Source organism: Papilio machaon, chromosome 2 (assembly GCF_912999745.1).
Source record: "Papilio machaon chromosome 2, ilPapMach1.1, whole genome shotgun sequence".
Taxonomy (NCBI): Eukaryota; Metazoa; Arthropoda; class Insecta; order Lepidoptera; family Papilionidae; genus Papilio; species Papilio machaon.
In genome coordinates this window covers 5,394,699-5,413,327 of record NC_059987.1, presented here as the reverse complement: position 1 = coordinate 5,413,327, position 18,629 = coordinate 5,394,699, and the positions used below count along the sequence as shown (strand labels likewise).

Here is an 18,629-nt window from a genome sequence, read left to right as displayed (position 1 = left end):
TATAGCATAGGTTGAATGTTATTAGTTGGAACAAACAAGCCGAGATGGAAATCAATGGCGAGATAACTAATCATAGGAAACAGATACTAATTTGCATTTGGCTTGAATTTATTAATAAATTAAAATGAAAGAGATTCCAAATTTAAAATAACATGTAAAACTTTGTGCCGACGTACAAACACATAATTAAGAAGTATGAAACCGTTTTGAATATTTTATGAATGAGTATTTCATATGTATGAGCACGTGGCTACTAGACGGAAATTATATAAATTTGCATACCTAATGAATATGTTTTACGGTTTCATACATTAATATAGTACCTATAGAGGTATTAAAACAAAAGGTACACAAGCGTTAGGGAAATTAAAGTCATATCCCCTTCACAAAATATTTTTATTCAATTCTATATTATTATATTTAAATTTATCAACAATGAATGTTTCAGCGATCAGTTTTGGACAAAGTAAGACTTTTAAATTGAGATCATAAATGTACACGACAAAGATAACGTGCATAAATGACGAGATAAATGTAATCTAGTGCATAGCTTATTAATTTCTCACGTGTCCCATTACCTTAACTCTGAAAGAGCCAAAAGCAAACAAGCGCGGCTCATACGCGAGGCGTAGATTCCCGCGTGTCATTTCCCTAACATATGTACGTTCGGTCGGCAGCGCAACAAAACCATGATGGCGCCACATCGCGCGTGTAATTGCCGCGCGCGCGACGAACCGCCATTAATCTCGCTAACACTCGATAAAACGCAACTCACGCTACAATGTAATACCCGTACTAACTTGACTTTTGAAAGTGAAATTTCATGTAATCGTTTGTGGATGCTTAGCCTTTAGTCTTTTATTGTTTGCTTCACAATACTTACGCTTATGTTGAAATTTTACTGGTAGCCTTTATTGAGACGTGCAGTATTATATAAACGCAATTAAGAAATCAGTTCATTACATAATTGTATGTAGATATTATTGAATCTTTTTTCACTAAAAACACGTTTCAAGCATGTTTCATTTTTTTTATATCATAAAGTGGCAAACGAGCAAGCGGTCACCTGACTGCGCCTAGATAGCAAAGCGACATCTACCCATAGACATCTGCAATTGCATATACATTACCTTCCTTTAATCGACAGAGGAGGGGACGCACAGAAAGAGGATAAATCCTCTCTCCCTTCCCATTCTTTCCTTATAAAAAAAGGGTGGGAAGAGAACGTGGACTAAAAGTAGGCCTCCGACACTCATCAGACGAAACGCGGAATTGCTTGCACTTTACGCATGTCTTCTGTGTGGTCGTCGGTATTTCAGCGGTCGACCCGGCACATTCGTGCACCCAAAAAGTATTGTTGTTGCGGGATCTACCACTTTTAAAATTTAATTTCGTTTTACAAACGCACATAAAAAAATATTTCCAACCTCATAATCTTGATCATAAATATAACAATGTTAAATATATGTATATGTTTCAACGAAGTTTCTTACTACCTACGTGAAAACTTTAAATTAACTTTAAAGTTGAAAAGAAAATAGTTTTTTTTAACAAATTTAATTCCAGTATAATAACAAGCGACGAATCTAAGACGGTCAGAAAAATACGGCGAAGGTCGACTCTGCGCAAACTGACGCCTGATACAAATTCAATTTGCGCGAACGCCGACGTAGCAGCCACTGCTAACTAAACACGACATGAATATTACTGCCCTCGTCTTTCACTTACATCCACGTAATGATATCAGACTTCACTCGCATTTCTGCGTATCATTGTTCGTGTAACCTGCCCAATGAAATTATGTCCGATATGTAACCAGACACGCAACTTTTTTTATATAGCAAAAGGTGGCAAACGAGCAAGTGGCCACTTGTATTCGCCAAAATAGTGAAGTGACCGTTGCCTATAGACAGCTGCATTTACAAATGCGTTACCTACCTCTAATCGACAGAGAGTTTATTCTATGAGAACTTTTACTTAGGTACTACCATAATGTTATACACCAACCAATTCAGACTTGGATGTTTTTTTTACTAAAACCTACAAGATATTGCAAACAAATATAAGAATATAGATAATATTTCTTTACAGGTGATTTAAGTCCTATGAATAGTTATTCAAATTAGCTTAGCAGCTTGATGATTGTTTTGGTGATATTAGGAAAACTTAATAATAAGCTATTGATTTTAATCAGTAGAGGGTGGTAGGAAGAGGGCGCTGACGGGCGCTAGCGGCTCGCTTGTAATAGCCGCCGAGAGAAAACACATTTGTCTTGTCCCGGCGCGTTAACGTATATTGCGCCGCGCCGAGACGCCACCCGCTGGGCGCTTCTTAACTCCGCTTCTCTTACATTAAGGTATTAAACTTTTTCATCTTATAAAAATTAGCTACATATTTCATTCTTAACATATTACTGCCTACCGGTACAGTCTACCTTCATAATTAAATCCCGAGATCACCTGCCTAAACACTCTAAAATACACAAAATATTCCGCCATTGTCCGATATTCTTATATTATTTTTATTTACAGATAACAGGTCTTTCGTTATAAAATTTTGTGAAGACGCTTCATTATTACTTTGTATGGAAAATGTATTAATCCACTTTATCAAAGTAGTACTTCAACTAAATCTCTTATTTAGGTATTAATCTGCATTTACAGTTTCCAAATAGCTCTTATATTTTTTCCTTTATAAACTAAACATCTTAACCAACAAAAACTGATTTATAATCTGTTTGCTTTCGTTTATTAAAGCTGCCAAAATTTTAACTTAACGTTGGCCGTACACTTCGTGCCGCACTAGACTACGCTGTAACTAATGACATAAGGTAACATCAACAACGCTTCTCCGCGAGGCTTGCATGAATATTACAGCAAAGTATTAAGTAGTAAGAGTCAACATCGGTACGACACTACCCATCTTAAAATCTTAGTCTTATGAAATATATTGTTACAACTTGTGTATTATTGTTAAAACAGAGACTTCATACACGACAGAAATTTTGTAATAGTTATCGAACTAAAACCACACAATAACATAAAGCTAACGTATTTAATGTAATCAAAATGAAAATTCTATTTCTCACTTCCTGTGAAAGCATATCTTACTACTTACTAATATTATAAATGCGAATGTTTGGATGTATGTATGGATGGATGTTTGTTAGAAGGTTTCTCCAGAACGTCTCAACGGAGATCGATGAAATTCGGCATAGATGTAGAACATAATTTAGAAGACGACCTATGTCTTCTAAGTAAGTAATTTTTTTTAATTCTGCGCGGACGGAGTCGCGGGCTACAGCTAGTAAAGAATACAAAATTATGAACTGTTTTTATTTCTCTACGAAAGAGAACGCAGAATCCTTGCATTTGTCACAGTAGTCCTGTAATTTTATTTCCCTCCTAAAACAGCAACGTGTAGCACCCCAAGATTTTTACGACATTGTTGTAAAGCTCTGGAATTTCACGCATTATCTGCACACGGCTGTAGCATGATAGATAAAAGGCATTATAGTGTTGCTTATGACAAAGTTGTCGTCGCCGGCGCCGCCCTGTCTGCTCTCTTCGCACTTCGCCCCTCTAAATCTCGCAGCAACACGGTGTCATAATGCAAGCACGACACAAACATGTCTACGTGCGCCAAGCTTGTTAAGTGGTTTGGAAGAAAAACATCAGAAAAACTTTTCTTATTGTCGTAGCCCGTTTAAGGCTATACGTGTAGTAGTATAGGTATACGATTTATGTCGTCGCCCTAACGAGATAAACGATTTCAATAACAGGAAAAAATGTATAGAAAACAATTTTGTGATGTATCACTCTCATTTATATATTTTTTTAACATTTTGTTTTTCCTACTTCTTGGGAGACAAGGAATAGAAAAAGTTGTTACGTTAATTCTGCCATGTTTTATTAATGTAATAATGTAAACTTTCATAATATCAACACTTTTGTTTATGAAGTGCATTTTCAAAGTTGTGCTAAATCTTGATAGTCCTTATAAAACCTACCTCCTTAATAAAATAAGAATGCCACATTGTCCGTTACTGGGACTTTAAAGCTAAACAATTATATCTTGTGTACAAAAAGTTATCCCGCGAGGGTCGGTAAAATTCCTTTTCTTCGTTCTTCGACTTTGTAATAATCTTTGTAATTCTTGAACTGAATCTCTACAAGTTGTTTCAAGTGTGCTTCAAAGCGAGAGTTAGTTACTGCCGCAGTAGGTATGTTATGAAATTATTCTAATAAATATTAAATTTTAAGACAATTTAAATACAAAAATCAAATGATGTGTACTTAACACGTGTTCTTTTAATTTCTAGCTTACTTAACTAGCCGTACTTAGCTGTTTCCTCGTAGATACTGATATCGAAATTCTCAGAACACATTTTTATATTTATGATTGTTATTTGATTTTTGAAAAAAAAAATAACAAATGTACTGCATACATATTACTTTCTGGGTCTAGTCGAGTTCTACTGAATGTCTATTTTCTACTCAGAATGAATAATCTCTAACTAAAATTATAGTAACCCTTAAGGTTATAAATTTATGAAATAAATCTAAACTAGATTAACTTCATATATTACATGCTGTATATTCAATAAGTAACTCCGCAGACGCAATACGTGTGATGCTAACGATGGGCGAAGACTCAGTTTCTGTCGAGACGTCAGTTCATCATGAGCAGCGCCGGCCTACTGCGCCCACTCGCCCCGCGCATCTCGTGCCCCCTAGCGCCGCTCTTCGAATATTTTTTGTGGGGACATCATAATAATAGCTCTGTATTACTTCAGGAGAAATTCCAAGAAGTTTATAACTCGAGATGAGTTTCGTGTTCCTCGTCATAAATAATAAAGCGGTCGCCGACTACAACGTTGTACGGATTTTAAGCGAAGTAAAAATTTAAGAAATAATTTTACATTTTCAGGTTAGAAGTCAAAGAGTACGGCGTGGGGTCCCAATATCAATGAAAAATTCATTAAGATAACTTTATGGTTCTTTGCAAAAAAAATTTGAGTAACGTTCATTCTATTGGTATAAATTCGGTAAAATTGCGATGACTTTTAACATGTAGACGCATGAATATTCGAAAACATGTTCCGCATGATCGAGCCGTTTGTTACACTCGCTCTATGTGGAAGGGTGACTCGTCGTTATTCGATGCGACGCTGTCGCAAAACCGCATTCCTTTCATTCGAAGTTCTTGATAAATGACATACGCGTAAATAAAAAGTACTAATATTGTTTAAAACCAAAACGATCGAAGTAAAACATTAGTAAACAGTTCTGACATAGATTTTATGTAAACTTAATGCTAAAACTATTACGTAGAGTACAGATAAAATGAAGAGCCACTATTCTGTTCCGTGCTGTCTACAGATTCTACTTAAGTTAATGGATAAGTTACGAAGGCACGGAGTTTACTTTGTGTTTCCAGGTAGACGGACTTGATCGTTAAGTTTTCTTCGTTAATTTGAACAAGGCAGGTTCACAAAACTGTCAGACAAGTTTAAGAACAATGTCGATTTGAAAATTATCGTGCTCGGTTTCTTTAGATACTCCATTCAAAACTTAAATAAACACTTTGTGGTGGTATTTTCATATTTAAAAGGGAAGTCAACTACAATTTATTTTTAATAAAACAATTTCGGTGTTACACGCATCCGGCATTTTATATAAGATAGGATTCTCAACAAATTATAACAAAATTACAAGTTATTCCCAAAAAACCAAGTTGTACAAAACTTCCTCCGCCTGAAGAATTATGAAGATTAGCATAACAAAGTAAGCCGAAACTGTATTCAGAGGATGCGCCACCTTTTACAGCGTACTAATGGTGAGTTGAATTATTTACTTTTTAAAAGAAAAATCTGTTACTTTATTTCATGTTATAACCTAATATAACAACAGTTGGTTGTAGTAACTTTTTGTACGAGTATAGATAGCTGCAGGCGCAGTTTGCCGGCGCGGCGCGACCCCACTCGGCCACTCGCCGCTACTACCAATTTACGCTAATGGAATATATTTCATTGTGATCTCGCAGCGGCTTTTCGACCTCCGATGCGTTTATGAGTGGTCTCGTAATGCAACTAGTCATTCATTCACAAAAAGCGATTAACGCATCGTTGAATTAATTGAATATTACATTTTTTTACATTTACAATTTAAATAAAGTTTATAAGACATTTAAACACGAATTTACCGTTCAGGCATTCAGTTATTGACACGTAAGTGTCAATCAACCAAATAAAGTTGGTATCCACTATCTTTGTCCTCGTTAGCCTTCTTTGTTTTAAGAGTTTAAAAGTTTTTCTACTAGTTTAACTACTAATAATCTAACCTTAATTTTAAAAAACCAAAAATCCTGACTGACTTATGCTCGAATGGATGAAATAGCGCCATCTCTAGACTGCATTTTAAAACTAAGATTTTAAAATTTTAAATTTAAACTAAATAAACTGCTTTGTTATATGTCACACTTTCTTATATGAAAATATTAAATAAAAGATAAAGTTATGGCGAGTAAGATCCGAACCCTTTTTATTAAATTAAAATTATATTTATTACGTCTACTATATATGTTTTGTGCCGATGTAATATACTATTATGATATTCCGGGGAAGAAGACGAATCGAATGACACACTCGCGCATGCGTCCAAGTCGGTTCAGTCTTCTTTTAGGTTTTAACAACCCACATACATATATACAAAGTTACTTTCGAGCGAAAAACATGAACCTCTTGTCAGTCGGGTAATAACATTATTCAAAGTTTAAACTCAAATTATTTCATTTCACATTTCATGTCCAGTCGTAAAAGTATTAAAAGAGTTAAAAAGTTAAATGCATGTTGAACAAGTTCTCATATTAAACCGAGACAGTGGCCCTTACAAAGGCTTGTACGTGTTCTTTGTCTTAAGTTTTGCGCTCACCTTAAGGAAGTTGCCCCTCACAGCAACTAATATTAGTCAATTAGGTATTCAGGCCGCGCCGTGCAAACCCGCGCGCGCCAGTGTGCGCGCTACGCCGCTACGCCGCTACGCCGTTATGTTGCGACGTCTAGAGACGGCGGCCTACAGCCGCTTCCGCTTGGCGAGAACCTCTAATACAGTTTCGTAGACGCTGCATACTCCTACTATACATGGCAACCTAGCCCTGTCGCGGTTCCTTCACTTACAAAATTTTGATGATGATTTTTATAATGTTATTTTATTTAAAATAAAGTTTTATGAGACAACAACTTTTACGTAGATGCAATACACTAGTTTAGACAAATAGGTCCTGTAATATATTACTCATTTTTTACAGTTTTTAACTTTCTAGTTGCTGGATGCAGGTGGATGGACTATTACCATCATACCTAGCTTCCATTCGAAGATTATCGTCCACATTTACCTGTCGTTATTTCCGTTGCGCAAAGCCATGCTCGAAAATTATTTTTGTATTTTGGCTTGGAGTTATTTTGTCATATAAACATTAAAGATGTAAGGTTATATTTTAAGATTGTAATAAACGTAAACGCCTCTAAAATATGCTAAAGTTATAAAATATATGTGAAAAAAATGGTTACATTTCTTTCGTGCGATATTGTAAGAGTTCCTTTTAGGGTACTCTTGGGTGTTACGACTTTTATCGTAGGAAATCTCTCTCCTTTCTGCATAATTCATCGCTATGAAGTTGAAACCGAAGTCGTAAAAGAAATCGCTCTATGATTTCGTATCTTCGGCGGAAAACTTTTTACTTGGCTTTCTTTTGAATCAGTGATCACAGGCGGGACGTGTTATATTACCGAGCTATGCAGTTGAACAATCTCTATACGAACGTACTCGCATTTACGTGCTTTCTAACTGGCGTGTTAGAGTTGGTTTATCGCAGACAGCGTGTTGATGCACACGGGTTATGTAAACAGATAACACATGTTACAAGCACTATGTATAACATGGTTTCGTAATCAACGTTTCTACAAGTGATTTACTATTAAAATCAAAAAAAATTGTAAATCATTAAAACTTGCCGAGTCTTAAATAGATTATAAAGGTGTGATTATTTTCATTAAACATTACATTTTTTTCGATTAATTAATGTTAATAAAATACTTTATGATATAATACTTAAAAATTTCCTGAAAAGTTTTTTTTTATGTTTCTTATATCTTAGCCACGTCGAGACGGTCTACATGAAACGCTTTGGAGTGGATTCCAAGAATTCCCTCCGACATTGCGATTCCCAAAAATAAACTTATTATTAAAGCAATTTGAATCGAGTCTTTGTTATTCTTTGCCTTGAGTTAGAAATTACACATTTTTTCCCGGAGGTAAGCTATGGAAAACAATTAGGGAGATAATGTAAAATATAATTAGATTTTTGGTTATGTTGATAATTTACAAACGGAAACATACATAAATATACTGAAATATTTAATTTAAATTAATGTTAGTCATATATTTATATTTTATCTTCTCACATTTTTAAGTGCATTCATGGTTATACACCAGTTAGCTATACTCATTTGGGTTGTGAACGCAAATGACCGTTTACCCCAATACTATTGAAAGAAGTAACAACAGTTTCTATGCGTGCCCCTCCCTACATGACCATTTCCCCGCTGCGCTTATCAGCAATAAATTGCGGAAGCAGTGTGAATAAATCTATAAAGTCTATAATTTATAACCACAAATACGTCGTCTTGTTTGGTTTAAATGATATCATTGTTATTATAATACAGATACAGCAAACGCCCCATGGAATTGACCATGAGCCCGGTCTAATCCGATCATAAATCATGATTTGGCAAAGCTAATCATCATATAGCAGACCCCAGTATTTCTAAACGGAGTTGTGGTCACGCCCATGCGTCATGCTGTGATTATTTATATTTAACGGACATTCCTCACAATGTGTTAGAAACTAAAGTTATAACTTATATGTACATGTAAATTATATGTATATGTTCAAACACGAGAAGACTAAATGGTTGCGTCAAATAAAATAATACATGGTTTTAGATAAGAAAGTAATCTAAATAAAAATGTAGAGACGTAAGTACTACATCAAAAGCGTTAGTTATTGAGAATGAAATGTTAAAATATGTCTTGATCACTCTTGATAAATTCTAACTCGTAAGCTAATAATCTTGGTTTACATATTAAAAATTGTTCCAACGGAAAAGTTTGTACACAACATCCGTAAACAGCAGGTTGCACAAAATAAATTGGCCCTCTCCAATTTTCATTTGCTTCTATAGTTAGTTAATTTAATGAGTGGCCTCTGGCATTGCTCCGAGCAACCAAAACGCTTCTATTTTTATAAGTTGAACTTATTTTAGAGCAAAATTTTATGTCATACATGTTTAAATAATACTACATATTTTTTTAATATTAATTTAATAAAATGATCACCACGCTAAAATAATTCGATTTTCGAAAAAAAATTTCACTAATAAACTCTTTAGGTAATTATAAATAATACATATGTACGTCTTTTTGTATTTTCTTACAATTGTTAAAAAGATACAACATAAAAATCAAATAACATCTGTTAAGTTCCGTCCCATAAAATGCCAGAATTCAAGAGAAGGATTACTTTCAATAGTGATTCTTAACACAGTTCCCTATTTTTGTTCTGATTTGTGTAACAATAGCGTACAGCGCGGTCATGCGGCACATGTGGCGCGTAAATATTACACGCGTAATGTAATTAATGATCGATTGTAGCTTGTCGGCCGTAGAGAGGACGGAACCCTCCGCAAATCTTTACTGACGCATAATAGGAGTCCCCTGAGACAGCCGCGCCTTTTAATTTGCAAACTCTGGGGTGCGCTCTCACCCATGCTGCTTATAATGATATTTTTTCAAATTTGGTACTTTTCATCCAAGATCAATAGCTTTTAATTTATTTTAACGTACTTAAAGATAAGTAATTTCTAATTAAGAAATTAGAAATTAGTTTTTACGGTAGTTATTACTTTTTATATGATTTAAGGTTTATGGTGCATATGACGTTTTTTTTTGGTTCGTGCAGACAAATTATTTTTGGATGATTTCTTTGTTCATCTGATTGATTTCTTTGATTTGCGTACAAATTCGAATTCAATGGAAATAAGAAATCATAACAAACCTATCTAAAGAATTTCATTTTCATAACTGTAATCAAAGACTTTTTAAAAACAGACATGCCTGTATCGTCAGTTTAAACACCGAAACTTTCGAAAATAAATCCATAGACAATAGACGACATTTCCAGCCAGTTAAATGTGTAAATGTAATGTTTCATTACTACTGAATTCGACTATATTATTTTACACTGTGTGCTAAACATAAGCCTACCTACCTGCCACCACAACGTCATCGCAAATTACCCTTGTCATTTATTTTATTGTACTTTGTATACTTAATCACGATGATGATTTACGATTATAATACTTATGTCTTTTATAAGTCTATTTTACTGTAAGACATAAACTAATGAGTCCTTAGTATACAGCGGTGACAAGATAAACAATAACATAGGGAGAAAAAGAATTGTTGCAAACGTCGACGTAACAAAATCCAGCATTCGTCATTGTGAAAGACGCAAACTTAGTAACAGTGTGTAGATAAGCATCTGCTGAGTGGTCCCCTCGCGTTCTCGATCCACACTCGCTCTCTGTGTTGCTATTAATTTCTGAACCCCGTCACAAAGTTAATATCGGCCCTTGGACATAATGTGATTATATTTCCAAGTAAAATGTGTATCTAACTCAATAAATCGTTACATTCGTCAAAAAGGATTCGGGGCTTTGATGGGCTTATTTATTTTACGAGGCGGCGCTTTCGCAGATAGAGTGCTGTAACCTTTTGCCTTTTGATGTACTTATAGTATTTTTAAAAGCAAAATGAGCAAAAAAAACTAAAGAAAACCTGTTTGTAAATATCAAATCAATAAAATTACATATAAATACCATATGTGTGAAAATATTGAACAAAAAGATCACAAGCTATGCTGCATCAACATAATCATCGTTTATAATTTATGCCTTCTACATATATTTTATGAACATGTAATGATTGAACATTAAATCGATAACTCAGCACTATAGAGTGACAAAGTTATCTGGCCTGGTGGGCATAAGTCAAACTAAATTATAATAGCTCTCTAGCGCCCTCCTGTCAAGATCATAAAAGTGTCACAAGATTAAGATACCTCTTGTCTTGTTTTTTCGTTTATATAATTTTCTATGCTTTTGTAGGTTTTACACGTTTTCTGACAAAACAAACCGCGATAGGATCGCTCATTACCGGCCCAGATAAGCATGTCACACTTTAATTATTAATAATAACCTATATGTGAATCGCTGTAATTAAGACATGACCGCTTTAACCTCAGTTATTTATAGCCGTGACCGCGGAATGCAAACTGAAATGTAAACTTGCATTAATAATGTAATTGTATGTTTATGTAATTCACTCAGGACACTAATTGGCTGTAGTTACAGTAATACTTAGCCAAAGAGGTAATGTTTAAAACCTTTTTTAGAAACTTATAATTATAATATTTTTTGGTTTAAAATTATTATCAGTCATTGGCCTATTTTTGATATGGATTTTTGTCAATTACTCGTATGTATATCTTTTGCCAGCAAAGAAGTGCTGGATGTTAAATGAGAAGAAACAAGAAGTGAGGAGGTCTCATCTCACCTCTACTGAGCGGTGGCAAATGCAAAGCGAGGGGAGACGTTAATAAAAATTCCGCGTTGAAACAACAAATTAAACGAAGGCGAGCCACTCTAGGAGCCATAAGTACCTACTCATCTCAATTGCCATCGATAAGAAATCCAAGCTCGAGCGATGTATTCCAGGCACGTTTCGGCTCACGGTTTTTTCTTCCTCACAATGCCACTGTGGCGTTTAAAATGAATTGACTCTTAAATTCTTTAGAATAAAATGTTGTCGGAGTTTTATTAAAGCGAGTGTAACCATTCCTGACATTACGCAAATGGCGGGTCCTCCCTTACATCTGTCGCAGCGATGCACCCCCTTAATAAGTGTTAACGCTCGCCGGCTGCGATGAACACTCCGTCCCGGCTCAAGCTAAATCTCTACAAATTCCTTGATACAAATTAATGCCGCGCGAGGACTCTACGAGCGTCTCTTGTAATTTCATTTTGTAATACCATCGCGCCCCTACGGCGCATTATAATACGTGAAGGCATTCGGGACAAAAGTGGGTAGCTATTCGGCTATTATATTCAATTTTACTACTTACTTCAAGATAGTGTTAAAACTTTGCCTTTCTTATCAACAACGTCTTTCGCGTTTTTTTTATAAGTTCAAAAAATATTTTATATGTTAAATGGAATTGACAAACACTAACTAAAACTACTCAACAAGCAACTCAAAGACGCTTAATAACTTAAATAAGCATGAAAAGATACTTTTTCAGTACATAAGCGTGACCATCAAATAATCTCTCTCATATATTACCGTAGGCAGCAGAATTATAACCATCCGCTCCTGATATACTACCACATAATCAGAGTAACACCGATTTATTTCCATTTTTCGGACCATTAACCTTGAACAATAACACAGTAACGTAGAACCCGAGTGAAATAAACGAAATAGTTCCAAACGGGTATCATCGTTGTAAATGTAAATGAACAATTAAAGCGGCCGCCGTGGCCAGAGACAATGATGATAATTATTTTAGTTTGTGTCGAGGCGGCTGTCAGTCGACGGCTGTGCCCGCCTGCTCCCCGTTCGCCGCTCGCCCAATGGAATGCTTCTCGGACCTCTATTTTCGCCATTGTACAACGACACTTCTGCTATTCGTAAATTATTATCAGTCGGCGCTTTCATTACTTGGTTTTACAACAAAGGAGCTCCACAGTCATAGGCACGTAGCGATTCAACTTCAGAAACTTTGAATCCACCGTGCCTCAGACTCCATTGTTCCCACTCACTAATCAAGACTCATATTAGAGTAAGGATGAAATTTTGATTAATTCGTTACAACGTTATCGCCAGTTAGTTCGTCCGAATAAGTTTCGTGGAAAGCCAACTATTGAATAATTGCAGCGCGCCATTAACAAATTCCTGCGCTGCGAGTTCGACGCTCATAACTGTCGTTGATATTTCAATACGGCGTAACGTTCCATACTGATATTGCTTAATAGTAATGCTAGCTACAGGAACGCCTAAAATACTAACAATTCTATAATGAAAATAGCCGTTACGGAAAATGGTAATACTTTAAGACCATACCTCCAAATAATATTCTATTTCGCTGTAAGATGTTTGATGAATTTATAAAATAGCGATTGTGTTCCAGGCCCTTTTTATACACGTATTAATACAAAATTTGTTAATTTCATCCCCAGTAGAACGTCATACAGAAACTCAATGTTTTGTGTAATGAAGTTAGTCGATACTCGCAAAGATGGCTTAATTTTGTTTTTTCTTCATTTCTCCAAATTAGTAGATCATTCACACTATTTATACAGAATCTATGTTTATGCAAAGGAGTAAGTGTTACAATCAAACGACATTTTCATGGCAAACGGCTCTGTAATTAAATTTCATTGATTCAAAGCTCATTTGCGAAGTGCGCCGAATGCCTACATATCAGTGGCCGCGCGAGAGTTGCAGGGGAATGAAAATGGTTCGCATTTGGCAGTGGCGGAATGCTTTCAACGCGCGTAATTCAGTTAAACGTGTAATTTATGACTGACCAAATTACTGGCATCGCTCTGTCGGTCTGTCTAATATAATTCTTACCATTGCAGCGTTTCATAACTCGTTAATTTTATATCATTCTGTGCGCGTTGTCAATTAATAAACGTATTCCGGTCTCACGATTTATTTGAAATGTTGCATTGGTTTGTTTGTGCATTATAGGTATGAATACCAATTAATGCAATATTCATATTAGTACATAACTCGCATAAATTATTTTAGTCCCTCATTTAATTAGATTGGGATATTGGAATGCAACCATCGTCATCATCATCATCTCCCTGACCTTTTCCCCCTCACGTGGGGTCGGCACACAAGGTTATATAAACGTTAAAGTTTTTGCTTAAGTTTTTACGGCCGGTCGCCTGCCTGTCACCAAGCCTACTTGAAATGCAACCGTTAGCTAAAATATTTCATGTACACTTTTACTGAATTTGCCTAGTACAAAACTACCGTATTTTTCAAATATGATGTAAAAGTAAGAACATGAATAATTGTTACACTAGCCTAAATATATAAAATAAAATAGTACAAAACTCAAACAAGACGCCACGATCTGATCAGAGACAAAAAATGTCACATTAAAAAACAAGTTTTGTCCAACTATCCATATCACTATGGAACCTAACACCGTCGCTTTACCCATTCTGAACTCAGTCTATTCGGTTAAATTATACTTTTATTTAACTAACAAGAATTCTATTATTTTAATATTTTAGTATGTTATACTGTAAATGGAGGACATGAACTTTAAAAATACTTTATGGCAGCAAACGCCGGGAGCGTCTATAGTTTGATTCTAATTTCGTTTCGTACATAAAGTCGGTAGGTGTCGGTCTGCGTTGTCGCCGCCCACTCTCACTTTTATTTTATAATCATTACGTTTTCTTTCAAAGCTATTTACATACAGCAATCTACATTCGATTGTGACAGAACTTATTTGGTCCCAAATACGACAGTGCTTTAGTCTATTACAGGTGATATATGTTAGTTATAAAATGTGTATAAATTGCGTTTCGTTCAGTAAGTTAAGTTCCATGTTTTTTTCAATATGTATATTTTACATAATATTCAGAAGAATATTTTCTCTTGATGTCACCGTCCGGTAGATTGAGTAAGCTAGGAAATAAACTGTGGAGACAGCTCCACGGATTGTTAATTCGATTCCTGGTTCAGATAAAATGAATTATTTTTGTACAAGAAAATGTATATTTTATATTTTATTTTTGTTTTAATAACAAACTTTTACTTTCTATAGACTATTTATTTGATGTCATATTAATGTAAAAAAACGAAATTACCAAATTATAAGTTTTAATTAATTTTGTCGAATTTAATTAAAAGTCATAATAATAAAAAGATATTTGTATTTTATCTAAATTAATACCAGATAAAAAGCTAAACATAAAGATTAAACAGAAGATATAAGACAATAAAGCATTGGTACGAGTTAAATTTAAAAAGCCATCGTAAATCTACAGCGGGCGCTCACCGCCGGCGCCTTGCGTCGCTTCGAACAACGCGATTTATGGATAAGAAGCAACACCGACAAGATTTAAAAGACAACAACGTTAACAATCTACAACCTTAATACACATCAATCTACCTTGTATCTTAAGCTCAATGATCCCTACCACAAATATTGAATTGTTTGGTGCCGTAGTGCATAAAATATTTACTTCGTATAATAAATAACATTTAGTCCCAGTTAAAAACTACATTATTAATGAAATTATTCCTCATCCTATACGAAATGTCTAGATAATACAAACTCCTATTTAGTATACTTCTGAGTCATTTTTTAAAGGTTTAACAGAAACAATAAAAATTTAATCTTTAATCATCGAAGTATACGTCAATTTAATGGCGATATTGAAAGAAAAAACATTGAAAGAAAAATACACATTACATTTGTGCCTTTAATTTTTAGCCATGATTAATATAGGTAGTAGTCATTACAGCAGATAGAAAAGTAATAAATAAACAATCACATCATGACTTCTTAGACTTCTTCTTGAGATGCCGACTATCGAAGTATGGCGGTCAGTTATCCATATTTAACTTTGTCTTTTGCGAGGCGAAACAATTGAGCGGCACTCGCAATTCCTGTCCACTCTCTGATGTTGCGTAATTTAGACTAGTAGAATATAAACTTATTTAGAATGCGGGAAAGGGGTTCATCGTCTATTCCAATCAGCGATCGAAAGTATCCGACAAAACCCTATTTCACACATACAAAATAACACTTCAAATTATCTCATAAATTCCACAAAATCTTTGAAAAATAATATAGTGTATTTGGCACCATGTATGTATTCTGACGTTCCTCTGTTTACATAATTAAGGGACTCATCTAGAACGAGATATAAACTTCTTTCTATTTAGATACTGTGTGATATTGATACGTGATTATCATACCAATCATCTAACACCACTATCGCCGTTATGTTTACAATACTTATCGGGATCTAAAATATAAGAACTAATGTAATCTCATTTTAATTTATCTCAACGATATAAAAAAAACTTACTTACTTTACATATCATGTTTAAACAACAACAAAATCATGTTATTAACTCACAATGTGCTGGTCGATGTATCTATCAGAACACTAGACTTGTTCCGCGCGGAATTAAAAAATATATATTCTAGTAAAAAAATATATCCTGTGCTACTCAATGATAATGTAGCTCTCTAATTACAAAAGATTTTTTTTTTTAAATCCGTTCATCATCCGTTTTGATATTATTCGTTACATACAAAAATGATGATCCATCCAAAATCTCTGTATTTATGTTGTAATAAATTATTATTTTTATTTTAGATTAAAAAACAAAAGAATTTTACCTGAATTAGTGAGTGTGTTATCACCAAGGCCAGTGGAGGTGTCGACGTCTGCATGAGCTTCCGCGGCGGCGCCGGCGACGGCGGCTAACAGCGCGCAGGCCCACGCGCAGCATGCCAGCCAGACAGACATCCTACCCGCCTCACCCATCGCACATCACCAAATCAAATTTAAGTTTGGTATTCTAACGTTCACTAATAAAGAAGTAATTTAAACAAAATCAGTCGTAAAGTCTAACATAACTTTTTGAAACTTTGAATAAAAGTTCGTAAAGAGTTCGTTTCGAGTCGGCCGTGTGAAGAGTTGTCGCTGCGTGGTAGCGGTCGCGTCGGGATGTCGACGTCAAGTGCCGGCTTGGAGGCAGCGGCGGCGCGATCGCGGTCGCGGCGGCACTGTCCGCGCCGCACATTGCGGCGACCGGCTCCTGCGGACTCGCGCCGTGCCGCGCCGACCGCGGGAGGGTCGCTGCGCGCGCACCCCCGGCCCCGACCAATCGCACCGCGGGGGAGGGCCCGCGCGTAAGACGTACGGAAGTATATGCGAAGGCCTATGTACAGCGATGATAGCGGACAGGTGGTTTCGCGGCCGTAATTAGGCTTCTGATAACTTATTACTGGCCACATAAATACGCCTAAAAGGCTAAACGATTAAGATAGGGCCCGAAACTGCCTTTCACGGCCATCTTATTCTTTGAAGATCCTTTTACTGTGCTCCTTTTACGTAAAGATTATTAAAATTTAAGGGAAACGATTCGTCCGATAGGTGAGGGGATAAGCTAAATAGCAACCAGGTAGAATAGCTTTCCTCAAGGTTCCTCGCCATTTTATTTATGGTAATAATTAACTCTTGCAAACGTACTCGTAACGAGAGATTCGTAGCCAGACACTTTATTAAATAATAATCTTTATGTATTACAGTAAAAGTACCTCTGATTTTGCAGATGTCTATGGGCGTCGATGTTCACCGCGGTGATCCTGCCGGTCGTTTGTCAACTTCTCTTATTAAAAAACACGTTTATTAAAGCAAATTTATATGTTTATCGTTAAAGATTTACTCGTGTTTATAACACAGAGCAACAACACCCATGGTGTAAGATGTTGTTAAAAAAAAATCAAAACCTAAGCAGTACTTACAATAAAATGTATTATGTAAAGAAAGTACAAAAAGGCTACAGAGATTGCAACATAGAAAAGCTTCCGTCAAACCACAATCTCGCGGGACAAAGAATGGGCACGTAAACTAAAAATAGTTATTCAACTTTAACCCTCTATTTTATTTTTGTTCGGATTTATGGAAACAGGCGTAAATTTATCAGTGGTAGAGTCCGCAGCAGGATTAGATGCTGCACGGATGGCCCCCAGGACCGGTGCAATATCACGATGACAAGCGTGAGTGAAAGTTTCCACACTTTGACTTGTGTGTGTTTGCCGAAGGTCTAATTTTTCCCTTTGCATCCCTACATCATGCGATGGAAAGAAGAGAAGTGTATTTGGTGGGGAAGGGGACGAATGCGATGATGAAAAATCTTCTTATTGAACGCCCTTTCCTCTGCCAATTCTCTGCAACGCATCTGCATCCTTTTATCCTTCTGCGGACGCCTGTTTGTTTTGTTTGCTGTACTTAGGATATATTATATACCTTCGCTTGTATATTGGCAAGCTCGTTAAAAGTGTTCCCATACGGCAGATGACTAACACTGTTACCTAAGACGAATTTAGACTCTTATATTTCTACCATCAAAACAAGATGAGGAAGCTATCCTCTAATATGCTTACATGCAGTTTTATCTTCATTTATTTTATGTGACAAGGTGTAAATAACCAAGGAACGAGAACAAAGTGATTTTCTTTGGGCAGAGACATCCCTAACACCAGAGGAGCTGCTGATGCGTTGCCGGCCTTTAAGAAAAAAGTATGTTCGTTTCTTAAAGGACTTGTAACATGTTTATACTTGAAACATGGATTTTACCAGTACCTATTATGTTATTAAGTGTGTCTCGATTTTTCTCTATAAAGACGCTGTCTATATTAGTATACTAACCGTTGGTTTCTGAGACCAAAGTATCTGGATA

At 35.6% G+C, this 18,629-nt stretch overlaps 1 protein-coding gene across 1 annotated transcript in view; it reads right to left on the bottom strand.

Annotated features, from left to right (window-relative positions):
- The window catches only part of LOC106709021 (lachesin), a 65,932-nt gene extending 48,997 nt beyond the window's left edge, over positions 1-16,935 (bottom strand). Inside the window, exon 1 of the mRNA XM_014500665.2 lies at positions 16,561-16,935. Coding sequence (XP_014356151.1) covers positions 16,561-16,708 — 148 coding nt within the window. The 5' untranslated portion in view covers positions 16,709-16,935. The remainder of the gene's footprint in view (positions 1-16,560) is intronic.
- Between the last annotated feature and the right edge of the window lie 1,694 nt (positions 16,936-18,629).